This window comes from Myodes glareolus, chromosome 8 (genome assembly GCF_982192425.1).
Source record: "Myodes glareolus chromosome 8, mMyoGla1.1, whole genome shotgun sequence".
NCBI classification, from domain to species: domain Eukaryota; kingdom Metazoa; phylum Chordata; class Mammalia; order Rodentia; family Cricetidae; genus Myodes; species Myodes glareolus.
The window spans coordinates 101,084,906-101,101,526 of record NC_142033.1 but is presented as its reverse complement, the minus strand read 5'-3'; the positions used below and the strand labels follow the sequence as shown (position 1 = coordinate 101,101,526).

General features: G+C 40.5%; 1 protein-coding gene and 1 non-coding gene across 2 annotated transcripts in view; one reads left to right on the top strand and one right to left on the bottom strand.

The window, feature by feature from the left end:
• Positions 1-16,621, top strand: part of Catsperd (catsper channel auxiliary subunit delta) — a 71,369-nt gene that overhangs the window by 9,704 nt on the left and 45,044 nt on the right. The window contains exons 3-6 of the mRNA XM_087909264.1: positions 12,671-12,725; positions 12,876-12,952; positions 14,096-14,168; positions 16,327-16,444. Of these exons, the coding sequence (XP_087765390.1) occupies positions 12,678-12,725; positions 12,876-12,952; positions 14,096-14,168; positions 16,327-16,444 (316 nt within the window). The 5' untranslated portion in view covers positions 12,671-12,677. The remainder of the gene's footprint in view (positions 1-12,670; positions 12,726-12,875; positions 12,953-14,095; positions 14,169-16,326; positions 16,445-16,621) is intronic.
• On the bottom strand, positions 10,418-10,567 carry LOC125395832 (small nucleolar RNA SNORA77). Its single transcript, XR_007230672.1, has one exon. It is a non-coding gene; the product is annotated as a small nucleolar RNA SNORA77 (small nucleolar RNA).

Genomic DNA, 16,621 nt, shown 5'->3' with positions numbered 1-16,621 from the left:
AATTACTGTCCAATTCCAAAGCCAGTTTTGATTTTTAAGTGAGTTGTGATTATTATTCTACTGGGCAGCAGATATATAGGTAGAGTTTTTTTTACCCTGCAGATGACCTGTCCTCGTAAGTCATAATTCTCTTTGTTTGGTGATCCTTTCTGGATAGTTATCTTATCCTCTTTAGGCATCCAAGCATCCAGCATCTCTTGACTTTTTGAAGATGAGTATTTTCCTGCAAAGACAAAAACAGAACCCTGCCCCAACCCTTATGAGATTTTCTTTCCACCTGTATGATTGTCACCACTGTGAATGAGCTGTCATTTCTCTTTCTCAAGAGATTTCTTTTTCAAACTGAATCTTTATTGATTTTGTTGATTTCCATAGGTTTTCTTCTCCTGTGTAAACAAGAGCAAAATCCCTTTCCCAACTTAGCGCATCTCCTGGTTTCCATTGTGAGGTCAACACATTCTTGAAATACACTGGCTGATTTAATTCATAAGTTTTTTTTTTAAATTATCCAATGTCTCTCTGCTGCCATTGTTCCTTTCTCATTAATGTTAAGAAAATTCAAGGTTAATAAAACATTATGTAATCTATTTCTGGGGGTATTTTCCTTCCCTTTCTGTTTGTTTATTATATCCTTTATACTTCAATTTGATCTTTTTATAACTGCCTGACTTGTAATATGCCTTATATTATAATAAGCAAAACCTGTTTCATTTTCTTAGACGCATGTGCTGGGCTATTGTGTGTGTCTTTATTTGTGCAGGTCTTCCCATGATGGCCTTAACTTCTAATAAATGTATGATTATTGAACCACTATTTTCTGAGCTCAAGACAGTTTCCCATTGAAAACCTGAATAAGTGTCAATGGTGTAGTGTACATATCTTAATTTTCCAAATACTGCAAAGTGGAACACATCATCTTCCAGTTTTCACTCCTTTGAGTGCCCTTTTGGATCACTCCCTGCAGATAACAGTATTTGGTTATCGAAAGAGCAAGAAGGACATCTCTTTATAATCTTCTTAGCTTGTTGCCATGTAATAGAAAACTCTTTCTTTTTTAATATTTATTTATTATGTATACAATATTCTGTCTGCATGTATGCTTGCAGGCCAGAAGAGGGCACAAGACCTCATTACAGATGGTTGTGAGCCACCCTGTGGTTGCTGGGAATTGAACTCAGGACCTTTGGAAGAGCAGGCAATGCTCTTAACCGCTGAGCCATCTCTCCAGCCCTAGAAAACTCTTTCTTTAAACCTTTGCTATTGACATGATGTTTCTTACAAAATTCTGAGGTCTTCAGCACACTTCCAATCAATAATCAATCAATTTTTGTATCACCTTGAGCTAGTAGTAGTAGATACATATGAGATCAGAAGTGTGGTGTATATGAGACAAAGCCTATTCCTGATTATATCTTGAACCTGAATGAATAATGAAGTCAGTTTTGTATCATCTGGAATAAATTCAGAGGTTTCAATATTCAAGAAACTCTATCTGCATATTGTGAATCAGTAACCATATTAAGAGGTTCTTTAAAATCCCTTAGTACCATGAGAATAGCATATAGCTCTGCCTTTTAGACAGAATTATAAGGGCTTTGTTCCACCGTACTTCATTCTTCTAATCTGTAATCTGCCTTTCTTGATTTATTTGCATCAGTATAAAATGTATGGGCTCCAGTTATTGGTACATCACATACAATTCAGGGAAGAATCCAAGTAGTTCTCTTTATAAGGTGAATTCTACCAATTTGGGGATAATTGTTATTAATTTTTCTCCAAAAATTAGATAAGCTCTTTGCGATGGTTCATTGTCTTCCCATATTTTTAAATTTCATCAGTAGTAAAAGGCACTATAATCTCTGCTGGGTCTATACCTACTAGTTGATGAAGTCTCAATTTTACTTTTATGACTAATTCATAGACATTTTTAATTTTTAAATTTTCTACTTGGTTTATGTGCTAAGAAGATCCAATTTTAAGACAACATCTTCCCTCTACATTAAAATTCCTGTAGGCAAAATTCTGAAAGGCAATATGACTAGGATACAAGTAAGGTTTGGATTCACCCTATCCACATGTGCCTCCTGTAAGTTCTCTTCAATGACAATCAATTCTTTTTCCACTTCAGATATTAATTTTCTGGAACTATTTAAGTCTGTGTCACCATCTCAGGTTTTGTTTAAATGAACTGTTAGATCAGGTGTTATCCCAACAGCCAGTTGTAGACTGGAAATGTCTCCTCACAATCTTTCAATGTCATTAAGAGTCCACAATCAGTCTCTCCTAATTTGTGTCTTTTGTGTTCTAATTTTCTGTAAGCCAATTTTGTAACCTAGGTGATTGACAGAATCACCTCATTGTATTTATTCAGAAGCAATTTGTAATCCCCATTTAGGTGAAACTTTCTTTAGTTCTTCAAACATTATTTCTAAAGCATCGACACTTGAGTCAGATAAAAAATGTCATCTATGTAATGGTAAATTATAGACTTTGGAAATTGTTTATGTATTACTTCCAATGGCTGACTTACAAAATATTGGTACAGGGTGGGGATATTGAGCATTCTCTGTGAGAGGACAGTCCATTGATATCTTCTTGCAGGCTGAGAATTATTATAAGTAGGCACTGTGAAGGCAAATTTTTCTGTCTTTATTTTGTAAAGGCATAGTGAAGAAACACTGTATCTTTTAAATCAATAACTGTAAGAGGCCATCCTTTTGGTAACAGAGAAGGCAGAGGAATTCCAGATTGCAGAGGGCCCACAGGTTGAATTACCTTGTTGACAGCTCTTAGATCTGTCATCATTCTCCATTTTCTAGATTTGTTTTTAACAACAAATTCAGGAGAATTCCAAAGGCTGGTTGATTCTATAATACAACAAGCACCTAGTTGTTCTTATACCAGCTGTTCTAAAGCCTGCAGTTTGTCTTCTGTTAAAGGTCATAGTTTAACTCATATTGGTTTTTCAATTAACCATTTTAAGAGTAGGGTCATTAGTACCTCCAAATGTTTGCTAGCTGCTTTGTATTCTTGGGCAGCTTGAATGGATGGTGACCTTTGTTTATAATATCTTATAATATCCTTTCCAGAAACATGAGTTTTGGGGGCTGCAGGAATGTTAATCTGGGTATTCCATTGCTGCAACAAGTCACAACCCCATAAATTCACTGGGAGATTAGCAACATATGGTCTTAGCCTCCCCCTCTGTCCTTCTGGCCCTAGGCATTCAACCCATCTTGTGCTTTGTTTCACTTGAGATAGGGTTCCAATTACTACGAACTGAACATCTTCTTCTTGAAGAGGCCAATTTGGATGCCAAGATTCTGGAGTAATGATAATTGCATGTGCACCCATGTTTAGTAATCCCTCAAATACAACGTTATTTATACACACTCTTAGTTTTGGTCTTTGATCTCCATAGAAGTCTGCCAAAATATATGCTTCCTATTTCCTATTGAAATTTGAATTATCCTCCATGTTTATTCCATCGTCCAGAACAGTATGCTTTTTTTTTTTTCAGCAGGCAATGGATTTTTTTATTTTTCTGGTGAGACGTGTCCTCTACAGTGACTGGGAATGACTAGACTACATTTGTCTTGGGGAATTGTGAGAGGGCCCTCAAGGAGTTTCCCAACTGTATCGGGTTGCCTTGTCTGTTTGTTGATCTATATTCATTGGTCCAAGGTCAGCCTTTGCCACATCTTCTACATAAACAAGAAGTCTGAGACCTTCTATTTTTTCCATTCCCAAAGGAGACATTGTTTCTAGGATTTCCTAGTCTACAATCCCTTCTCAGATGTCCTATTATACCACAATTAAAACATTTTGCATTTTGATGTCTTCTCATACCTTTGGAAATTACTTTCCCACCTAAGCCTCAGTATTATAGTCAAATATCTCAACATTCATTGTTTGCAGGATCCATTCATCCATTGGTGCTGATCTGACCTTTAAAGACACAAGTGTCTTTTTGCATTCTAAGATGGCGTTTTTAAAAGCCAGAGATTTAAAAAGTACTCGTATAGCTTCTGGATCTGTTACTCCTATTTGTATAGTGTTAGTTAATCTTTGTAAAAAGTCACTAACGGGTTCACTAATTGGCCCTGTTTAATCCTAATATATGATTCAATTAATTTTCCTAGTTCTTGAATCCTGTCTCAAGCATTTAAGGCTGTTGTGTTGCATAGGGACAAGATGTGTTCATTGTAAATGCCCTTGCCAAGAACTTGATCTTGGGAAGTCTCAAGTCCTTTTGCTTTTCCCTGTTGTTATGAACTTTTTGCCTTTTCTTGCCAATAGCATTTCCACAGGAGTTGCAGCCCATCTTCTAGGACTGCAAAAACTAATTGAAGCCAAGCATGTGGGGTAGCCTTATTGCTGGAAACCCATTCCTTTACCATCTCCTTGACAAATGCTGAATGAAAGTCATAAGATACTACTACTTGCTTAATTTCTTTTAGATTGTTCATCCTATATGTATCCATCTACCTTCTTTGGATCCTTTTGGGCTTTTTCAAAGTTGATTACAGGGTAGGAAGCTAAAACCATCTCTGACTCTGACATGTACTGGCAATGTTAAACCTTTTACCTTCTCTCCCTGCCCATCAGCTCCAATAATTTCCTCAATCGTTTCAAATCTATTTACTACTGTCTGAATCTCTTGGTCTGTATATATATTTCTAGTCTCTGGTCCTCATTCTTTGCATGTGATTCCAAGGTCTGAAGTTTTCCTTTAAAGATAACATCTCATCCTTGGACATTATTTGGATAGCATGTAGATTGCCTTCCTGGAGAGATATTCTATCTGCTAACTTATCATAACTTTTTAACAGATTTTGATGTCAAATCAACAGTATGAATTCTTTCAGATAGTTTCTCAGTACCATTTGACATGGATTAAATTTTGTTTCTCAAATTAATATTATCTTTTTTTAATAGTATTAAGTTTTTCAGCTAACTTTTAATTTTCAATGGTATTAATCCTATCACTTAGCTGTTCATTAATAGACTGAAATTCTCTGAATATTGGCTAGTTATCAAACCATTTTCTTAAGGATATAATATAAAAACTAAAACTAATTCCCAATATCCAATAATTGGATGTATTACAAAAACCATATAAGCCTTGTAGAATACCGTCCATAGAATAAGCAAAATGTTATTAAATTCCTGGATGGTAATATATAACTTTCAAATTTCTTTTTTTAAAACTTTTTTCAAGATTTATTTATTGGGAGCTGGAGATATGGCTCAGAGGTTAAGAGCACCAACTGCTTTTCCAGAGGTCCTGAGTTCAATTCGCAGCAACCACATGGTGGCTCACAACCATCTGTAATGAGATCTGATGCCCTCTTCTGGTGTGCAGGAAAACATGTTGTATATAACCAATAAATAAATCTTAAAAAAAGATTTATTTATTTAACAGATTCAATGCAATACCCATCAAAATCCCAGCAAAATTCTTCAAAAACCTTGAAAGAATGATATTCAACTTCATATGGTAAAGCAAAAAACCCAGGATAGCCAAAACAATCCTGTACAATAAAAGAACGTCTGGAAACATCACAATCCCTGACTTCAAACTCTACTACAGAGCTACAGTACTGAAAATAGCCTGGTATTGGCATAAGAACAGAACAGACAGGAGGACCAATGGAACCGAATAGAAGACCTGGATATCAATCCACACATCTTCAAACATCTGATTTTTGACAAAGAAGCAAAAAATATCAAATGGAAAAAAGAAAGCATATTTAACAAGTGGTGCTGGCATAACTGGATATCAACTTGTAGAAGAATGAAAATAGACCCATATCTATCACCATGCACAAAACTCAAGTCCAAATGGATCAAAGACCTCGACATAAAGCCAGCCGCACTGAACCTCATAGAAGAGAAAATGGGAAGTACACTTGAACGCATTGGCACAGGGAACCACTTCCTAAATAGAACCCCGGCAGCATAGACACTGAGAGAAACAATTAATAAATGGGACCTCCTGAAACTGAAAAGCTTCTGTAAAGCAAAGGACACGGTCAACAAGACAAAATGACAGCCTACAGAATGGGAAAAGATCTTCACTAATCCCACATCAGACAGAGGTCTGATCTCCAAAATATACAAAGAACTCAAGAAATTGGACACCAAGGGACTGGAGAAATGGCTCAGCGGTTAAGAGCGCTGACTGCTCTTCCAGAGGACCCGGGTTCAATTCCCAGCACCCATATGGCAGCTCACAAATGTCTGAAGATCCAGTTCCAGGGGATCTGACACCTTCACACCAATGCACATAAAATAAAGATAAATAAATCACAAAAGATTAAAAAAAAGATTCCTTAAAAAAAAAGAAATTGGACACCAAAAGATCACATAATCCAATAAAATATGGAGTACAGACCTAAACAGAGAAGTCTCAACAGAGAAATCTAAAATGGCTGAAAGACACTTAAGGAAATGTTCAACATCCTTAATCATCAGAGAAATGCAAATTAAAACAACTCTGAGATTCCATCTTACACCTGTAAGAATGGCCAAGATCAAAAACACTGATGACAACTCATGCTGGAGAGGTTGTGGGGAGAAGGAAACACTCCTGTATTGCTGGTGAGAATGCAAGCTGGTACAACCTCTTTGGATGTCAGTGTTGCGATTTCTCAGAAAATTAGGAAACAACCTTCCTCAAGACCCAGTAATACCACTTCTGGGTGTATATCCAAAGGATGCTCAATCGTGCCACAAGGACATGTGTTCAGCTATGTTCATAGCAGCTTTGTTTGTCATAGCCAGAACCTAGAAACAACCTAAATGCCCCATCGACCGAAGAATGGGTAAGGAAAATGTGGTACATTTACACAATGGAGTACTACACAGAAGAAAATAACTACAGCTTGAATTTTGCAGGAAAATGGAAGGAGCTAGAAAACATTATTTTGAGTGAGGTAACCCAGATGCAGAAAGACAATTATCAAATGTACTTACTAATAAGTGCTTTTTAAACATAAAGCCAAGAAAGCCAGCCTACAAACCACAATTCCAGAGAACTTAGATAACAATGAGGACGCTAAGAGAGTCTTACATAGATCTAATCTACATGGGAAGTAGAAGGTAGAAAAAGACAAGATCTCCTGAGTAAATTGGGAGCATGGGGACCTTGGGGGAAGATTGTAGGGGAGAGGGGAGAGGCAGGGACGGGAGCAGAGAAAAATGTTGAGCTCAATAAATATCAATAGAAAAATGTATAGAAAAGATTTATTTATATGCATACGGTGTTCTATCTGTATGTATGTTTGCAGGCCCAAAGAGGGCACCAAATCTCATTATAGATGGTTGTGAGCCACCATGTGGTTGCTGGGAATTGAACTCAGGACCTCAGGAAGAGCAGTCAGTGCTCTTAACCTCTGAGCCATCCCTCCAGCTCCAAAAATTTCTTTTCCTTCCTTCCTTCTTTCCTTCCTTCTTTCCTTCCTTCCTTCCTTCCTTCCTTCCTTCCTTCCTTCCTTCCTTCCTTCCTTTATCATATTAACTTACCTCTGTTATCAATTTTTGGTAAATTTTTGTAGGTGTAATAATCTTATTGTCCCGCAGGTGTCACAGCTGCTGCCATGGTGTGGTAAGACAGGGTCAGTTGAAGAACAGTCCTGTCCCACTTTGGTTCTGTATGTTGGTGCCTGGTTAAATACTGAAAAATATGCTTTGCTTTTTGCTTAAGAGCAATTAAATCAATTCCATACACAGAGAGAGTGTGAGCCCAGAGCTCAAGAACAGAGAAGACAAACCAGAAGCTGCACATGGGCTCACGTGCACTGCACAAGTTGCTGTCTGTCAGGGAAGGGGGCAGCAGGGTTATTTATTTAGAGATGACTCACAAATCACAGTCCTCTGCAGGAACGGGGAATAGGGTCTGAATCCAGCAGCTGGAAGAGAGAGCATGCGCAAGATTTATGTCTGCATTTATAGTATAAGAGGCCATGTTCAAGAGAGCTGGTATCTTAAAGGCTATTCACTAAAGACTTTCCCACAGGAGTGTGTTTCGTTTTGCAGAATTTGGGAAATTAAAATATGTACAACATAAGATAATACATATTCAGGATTTCAGTGGACACCTGCTTTGAGTTTTGCAAAGATTTTGTAATCTCAGTTTGTTAGAAGTTGTGTCCATCATGGGGACACCTGTACAAATTAAGACTAACAATACTCAAGCATATGTCTCTAGTAAAATGAAACATTTTGTGTGTCACAACACCTGCAAATCAAGCATATTGCAGGTGTACCACACAATCCTACCTGGCAAGTACTTATAGGAAGATCAAATCAAACTCTAAAAGATATGTTTAATAAGCAGAAAGGGATGAGGTGGCACTGGCGCACGCCTTCAGTCACAGCACTAGGGAGGCAGGAGCAGGTGGATATCAGCGAGTTTGAGGCCAACCTGGTCCACAAAGCAATTTCCAAGACAGCCAGGACTATTATGCAGTGAAACCCTGTCTTGAAAGACCAAAAAGTAAAAATAAATAAATAAATAAAAAGAAGGGGTAAGAAAGATACCCAGAAATAGAATGCACAATGCTTTATTAATTTTAAATTTTCTAAATGCTAATGAGAAAGAAATGACAGCTGTGGAGAGACATTGGATAACAGAAAAAAAGAGCTGAATTCAATCAGCCTCCATGACCTCAGAATGGAAACCAGGGTATGTGTTATTTTGAGGAAGAGGTTTTGCTTTTGTTTCCACAGGAGAAAAAAACGTTATGAATATCATCAAAATTGATGAAGATTAGATTCAAACAGGAGAGACATCATGATTAGAAAATGTAATAAATAGTTCATTAATCAATGTGACCATTCAGTTTAAATGAACTTTAAAAACTAACAGATGCTTTTGATTTGATCAGATATAACCTGCCAAAAGTTAGGGTTGAAACAGGGTTTCATTTTTGCCTTTCCAGGAGAATAAAGGCACCCAGCTAAGGAATCTGAAGATGGCTAGACAAATGAGACACCTGAAGAAGAAGAACAAATCATCCTGAGAAAATGTTCCAATACAAAGCATAAATTGTCTTTTTGGTATATCACATTTCCAACAGGATAAAATTTTATAAATCCTCCCAAATGTTTGTTTCTGCTGTTTCTACAGATATATAATACAAATGGTTTTTTTATAGTCCCAGTTCAATTAAAAATTAATTCTGCCTTTGGAGTTGGAGAATGACTCCGCCTTCTCTAAATTCAAGCATGCTTGTTAAAGGAAAATCCAAAATCTCTGTCTCATGTCAGAAGAACCACCTGATATGGGACAGAAGAAAAACCAAAATTAAGCGACTGTTCTATCGCCACTAATCTCATAATTCTTTGATTTTGACTCTTTAAAACTTAAAAAAAATTTATTTATTTATTCATTCATTCATTCATTCTTTTATTTATTTATGTTTGTATGCAGTGTTCTGCCTGAATGCCAAAAGAGGGCACTATATCAAATTATAGATAGTTGTGAGCCACTATGTGGTTGCTGAAAATGAACTCAGGACCTCTGGAAGATCAGTCAGTGCTCTTAACCTCTGAGCTATCTCTTCAACTGAAAACTTTTTTTAAGGTATAAATATTATCTCAAAACTTTACTATATATATTATATATAATAAATATTATATATATTATGTTATAATATATAATATATATATATTTTAAGTTTTGAGATGATATTTATGATCAATAGAGCACTAACTAATTCTAGAAGGTGGCTCCATCTAGCTTCTTGTACATGATTTTGGATTTGAGTCTCTATCAGGTAAATAGGGATTAAGTTTTTGTACTCTGGATTATATAACAAATTATGGTCCTTTAACCTCTTCAAGATCTGCTGCATATACATTTAAAATGTTTTAAGTTTTCTGCAGTGAACCATGGCCATGCCTAACAGTGACCTTTGAAGTCTCTGGAAGTAGGATGGGGCTTCCATGATGCCCCCAGAATATGGTAAAGTCAGTAGGCTGATAATAACACCTGAAGTTTGGCTGTGCTACAAACTGCTCAGGGGAATTTCAAGGGTCCCTTAAAGGTGCTATCAACCCTACACAACAGGAAGTAATTTTAAGAACATGATGCCCACATACCCAAGAGGTGGGGTGAGGTTTTGGTAGTTCGGTGGGTTATAGATACTTGTCATCCTTTAGGGAGGTTGGTTATAAGTTGTTATTGGTAATGGACATGAAAAACACAGAAATAATGAGATTAGATTCAGGAATTTTGTTCTGAAATTAAAAAGAAGGGATATAGAAATGATAGGATAAAAGGGTATATTATTGAATCTACTTTTAAACTAAAAAAGCAACTACTAACCTTAAATATTTAACATTGGTAATGATTTTTATATATTGATGCAAATTTGAGATTTTTTTTATACTGAATACATGTTTTTTTTATCACCATGTCCCCAGGTAGCTGTATGACCCCCCAACAGGCAGAGGCAGCCACAGCACCCTGGAATGTTTCTTTGGCAGACAGAAAATGAATACATGTTTTGATCTTAAGAATTTTATATATTGATACAAATTTAAAACATACTGTACATACTGTATATACTTAAATGAGTTACTATTCATTTAAGGTATTGTACCTAGACAGCTCATTTTATAACGTAATGTAAATTTCTAGTCCTTGAAATTTATTATACAAACTATTTAGGATAATAAGAAATGCATGTTAGTAGTTAGTTTCCTATTACAATCAAACTTGTAGTCATGTGAGATGTGTTTTCAAGGTCAGACAGCCATGTATTTTAGATAGACAGGTGGTCTTTAAGCACTTCAGAGATCTACAGAATATGGCATTTAAGATGTTTTGATAACATAAGTGTTTTATTTTATGACAATGAGACCTGTCTGCTCCTAGTAATACCAATGAATCTACCTCAGAGAAGATGATGGGCATCAAAGAAACTCCATATGGAGTTTACTGCCTTTGTGACAAAAGCTAGCCACTGAGCAAGAAACTGCCCTTGCGTCAACTGCTGACAGTATGCTGTCCTAATTGGATAAGCAGGACACAAAAGAGAGTTACTGCTGAACTTTGCCAAGACAAAACAGGACAGTACTTCAAAAATCCTGCTTCACAGAAAAGTCTATCAAATATTCTAGGCTCATAAACCAAAGATGGATACCTCAATGTCACAGAGAAACCTTGGGTAGCTGTCCAGGCAGTCAGCTCTGTCTGTCATTTCTTAGTTTTGGAAATTGTTTGCTCTGCACTTCCTGTTTACACAGGTAATATTATTTCCTTCTCAGGTCTTTGATGCTGTTGAAGACTAGATAATTATAACTTTCCTTGTTAAAAAACTCAGAAAAGAAACTTAGAAAAGAGGTGTAAATTGTATAAAGTCGAGAGACATAAAATGATAGTTCTGGGTTGGTAATCCAAGTTAGGATAGAAAGTGAATTAATAATTACACTTTGGACTCACCAAGATAGGATAAAATGGAGTATTTTTTTCTGTATTTGTCTAATGCAAATGTACTGGACATTGTTAATGTAGTTCTTGTCTGTATGTATTTATATATAGTCATTGTACTTATTGAATATAGTTTTTCTATGTTAGTTAAAGCCTTCACTTTTTATTTAGACATAAAGGGGAAAACGTTGTGTGATATTTTCATTGTGTTCTGACAAATAAAGCTTGCTTGGAGTCAGAGAATGGAGCTAGTCACTAGCTAAACATAGAGGTCTCCAGGTCTGTACAGAGAGAAGACAGGAAGTGATAGGTGGGGCTGAGACAGGATCTTGGTCTCTTTGGTCTCAGACCTTTTGGATGGAGTAACAGAAGACACAGGAAGTCCCTGGTGGCCGCTCTGACGCTCTCTGATCCTTCAGGGTTTGACCCCATATCTGACTCCTGGTTTTTATTAATGAGATTAATTAGATTTACTCTTCATGTGTGTGTCTGTGTATGTGTGTCTGTGTATGTATGTGTCAGTTTGTTTCTCTATGTGTCAGTGTGTATGTGTGTCTCTGTGTGTGTATGTTCTCTGTGTGTGGGGGGGTGTCTGTTATGTGTCTGTGGGGGTGTGTGTGTCAGTGTGGGTGTGTCTCTATGTGTGGGTGTCTGTGTGTCTGTGTGTGTGTTTCTCTGTGTGTCTGTGTTTGTGTATGTGAAGTCAGAAGAAAACTTGCAGGTGTCATTTCTCTTCACCTGGACCAAACTCAGGTTGCCTCCTTCTCAGCAAGCTCCTTCACGGAGTGTGCCGTCTCACTGACCCAGTCTTGTGTGAGCCCTGGCGTCTCTGGATTCTGCTGTCTCTGCCTCCCTCCTCTGTGGTAGGCATCAGCTGAGCCACAGCACCTTGACAGCTGTCACACTGCCCAGGGGACTGTGCAGGAGTTGGCTGGAGTACTTCCAGAACTCTCAAAGATTACATATCGTGCAGTATGTCCAGAGGCTGCATGGTGGGAGAGGCCACGATGGCTCAGCAGTTAGCGCTCTGATTGCTCTTACAGAGGACCCAGGTTTGGTTCCCAGCACCCACACAGCTGGGGATCTGATACTCCCTGCTGGCCACTTTGGGCACTGAATACATGCGGAGCTCAGTGATACACAGCCAAAACACCCACACAAGAAAAATATTTTAAAATAGAATAAATGAGATGTCAGAGCATGATGGTGTCTCTGTCTTGCTCCCTCTAGGCACCACATGGTGAGGACGGGGAAGCTGTTTGGTTCCAGACCGCTAGCTAGTGGGGTAGGTGGTTCCTCGCATATCCCTGTTCCCCGCGGCTGTGCAACAAGTGTTCCTGGTGTTATCTTTTCCTTCTCTTGATCTCGGTGGCCCAGGCTGAGTCTCTGAGCTCTGGGCCTCCTCCTGACCTGTCTGTGGTCTGTGTGTCTGCAGGACAAGCTATCCTATGCCTCCGTCAGCACACACGTGCTCAGGAACTTCTGCCAGAGTAACATTGCCCTGTACCTTGGGTGAGTTGCTTTCCCTTCTCTTCCCCCTTCTGCCCCTGTCCCTCTCCCTGCCCTTCCCCCTGTTTCCCCCCGTCTCTCATTTTTCAAAAACCAAGCAACTCTGGCCGAAATTGTTAGTCTGTGGCCCACAGAGAACCCTAGCTGGGCTGGGTATGGACAGGAAGACCTGGGCACAGGCAAAGCTATGCCACTCAGGGGACAATATGCCAAGCCTGTGGCTTCCACCAATCACAGGCTGACAGAACAAAACAAAACAATAAAAAGTTATTCTCTTGGCTTAAACATTTTTAAATTACACTGATTTATTTGTGTACTTATTGAGTATTTATTGAGTGTACATAGCACCTATGTAAAGGTCAGAGGCCAATTTGGGGGAGTCGCTTCTCTCTTTCCATACTGTAGTTCTGGGGATAAAACTTGGGTGATCAGGCTTGGTGGCAAGCGTGTTAAACACCCTGCCCATCTTACTAGTCTGGGCTTTGTTTTGTTTCTTCAAGACAGGGTTTTTCTGTGTAGCCCTGGCTGTCCTAGAACTGACTCTGCAGACCAGGCTGGCCTCGAACTCAAAGAGATCTGCCTGCCTCTGCCTCCCGAGTGCTGGGACTAAAGGTGTGCGGCACCTCACCCAGCTCCGTGTTCTTGTTTTTGTAGACAGACTCTGATTGAGTTTACCAGGAATCCCTCCAGCCTGCAGCACCCACAGGCCTCCCTCCAGAGCGCCAGAGTGGATTGCAGGGTGCAGGGTGCAGCACCACTGCTGGTCACTGGTCCTTAACATGTTTATTTCTTTGTTTATCTGTTTGCTAGTTTTTCGGGACTGGGTCTCACGTGGCCCAGGCTAGCCTGGAACTCTGGATCCTCTGGCCTCGTCTCCAACGTGTTAGGACAGCAGGTGGCCCAGGCTAGCCTGGAACTCTGATCCTCTGGCCTCGTCTCCAACGTGCTAGGATGGCAGGCCTGTGCGGTGCCACTCCTGCCTTATTTCATTGGTGGCCATTTTGCCTCTATGCCATTGGGAAAAAAAGCAGGCAGACACAGTAAAACATTATTCTGGGAGGCTCTGGGGTGGCAAGGAACATGGAAGGAGATGGTCTAAGGCTTGCCCAGCCTGAGAAGCTGACTCTAACTTTTTCTTGGTCACAGGAGGCATATTTTCATGACGATGGACAACTTTGAGAACAGCCTCCCGCCACTCATCTTTCCCAAGAACTTTTCGGTAAACACTTCCCCAGCTGTGACAATGGCGGTAGACACTTCCCCAGCTGTGACAATGGCGGTAGACACTTCCCCAGCTGTGACAATGGCGGTAGACACTTCCCAAGCTGTGACTCCAAATGAACTGGATTCAGAGGAAACTGTGGGTTTAGGTCTGTCAGCCATTGGCCTTTTCCAGGACACCCTCTGAGACGTTGAGTCACAGGAAGCCAGAAGAGGGGGCTTTCATTCCATTGTTTCATTCTACCCTCCCCTCTTTTCCCCTCTCCTTCCCCCTCCTTCTCTTTCCCCTGCTCTCCCCCACCTCCACTCCCCTCCCCTCCCTTTCCCTTCCCTTCTCTTTCCCCTCCTCTTTCCCCACTTCCTCTCCTCTCCTCTCCTCTTTCTTCCCCTCCTCTCCCCTTTGTCTCCTTTTTCCCACCTTATTTTTCTCTAATCCTTGTAGTTTTCAACCTTCCTCCTTTTCTGTTCCCTTTCCCTTAAAATGTTTATTTGAGATTTTATTTTTCTTTTATGCATGTGGTGTTTTGTCTGCATGTCTGTCTGTGCACCACGTGCATGTCTTGTCCCCAAGGAGACCAGGGGTATGCACTGCATCCCCTGGAACTGGAGTAAAAGATGACTGTGAGCCTGTGTGGGTGCTGGGAACCCAATCTCGGCCACCTTCAGAAGTGGCTTGTGCTCATGACCACTGAGCCTCTCTGCAGTCTCTCAGGGGAGTTCCTGCTGAGAGAAAAGGAGGCACACAGGTTGATAGAGCCCAGCTTTGCCTTCCAAACTCAGCATTTGGCCAGTTGCAGTTCAGTTTCCAATGAGGAAGAAGCAAGTGAGTTAGTGACTGAGGAGACGGCTCTATGAGGAAGTGAGGCCATGTCTGCAAACCACCAGAGCCCACAGAGAAATGTGGTCTGCAAATCCCCAGAGTCCACAGAGAAGCGTGGTCTGCAAACCCCCAGAGTCCACGGAGGAGCATGGTCTGCAAACTCCCAGAGTCCATGGAGAAGAGTGGTCTGCAAACCACCAGAATTCATAGAGAAGCGTGATCTGCAAACCCCCAGAGTCCACGGAGAAGCATGGTCTTCAAACCACCAGAGTCCACGGAGAAGCGTGGTCTACAAACCGCCAGAGTCCACAGAGAAGTGTGGTTGCAGAGTTCACCAAAGTACATGGAGAAACATGATCTGCAAACCTACAGAGTCCACAGAGAAGTGTGGTCTGCAAACCCCCAGATTCCACAGAGAAGCATAGCCTGCAAACCGCCAGAGTCCACAGAGAACTGTGGTCTGCAAACCCCCGGATTCCACGGAGAAATGTGGCCTGCAAACCACCAGAGTCTACAGAGAAGCGTGGCCTGCAAACCACCAGAGTCTACAGAGAAGCGTGGCCTGCAAACCACCAGAGTCCACAGAGAAGTGTGATCAGCAAACCACCAGAGTCCACGGAGAAGTGTGGTCTGCAAACCCCCAGAGTCCACGGAGAAGCATGGCCTGCAAACCACCAGAGTCCACAGAGAAGTGTGGTCTGCAAACCACCAGAGTCCATGGAGAAATGCGGTGTGCAGAGGACACAGAGAAGTGTGGTGTGCAGAGGACACAGAAAAGTGTGTGTAGAGGATACCAGTGGACACAGAGAAGTGTGGTGTGCAAAGGTGCACCAGAGTATCCAGAGGCAAAGAGAGGATGGGACCTGGAGCTCTGAACACCAGCCAAACAGAGAACTCCAGGGTCAGTGAGACCTGACCTTGGAATATGAGATCAGAGGAAGCTTGGTGGTTAGAGCATTTGGCTCAATCTCCAGCACCCACATATGGCTCACAGCCATTGTCACTCCAGCTCCAGGGGTCTGACACCCTCTTCTGGCCTCTGACATGCTCAAGGGCACGTGACAGATACATATAAACACAAATAATGAACCTTTTTAAAAGTTGAATTTGTACCAGGCAGTGGTGGCTGCACACCTTTAATCCCAGCTCTCTGGAGGCAGAGGTAGGTGGATCTCTAAGATCAAGGCCAATCTGGTCTACAAGAGCTAGTTCCAGGACAGCCTGGGCTACACAGAGAAACCCTGTCTTGAAAAAACAAAACAAAACCAAAAAAAAAATGCTCAATTTGCTTTGTGTGTGAGTAACTCCATGTCACACTGTCTGTCTTTATTCTTAGGTGGGAATACCATCGGTCACAAGCGCTTTCTTTGCTCCTGGTTCAATAATATTGTTCGTGGTGAATAGAAGAGTCTACATTTACAATTATCTTACAGACAAGTGGAGTAATGCTCAAGGTTTGTGGTCCCCCATGCCTGAAGCATGTCCCCCGCCCCCTACTGTCCCGTGACTTCTGTGCTGTCCCCCTTCCTTTGCTGCACTTGGTCTGGTTTTGTTTTGTTACCGAATATGTCGTCAATTTTTGAGATGGTTCCATGAGGTACCGAGAAGAAGGTATATTCTTTTCTGTTTGG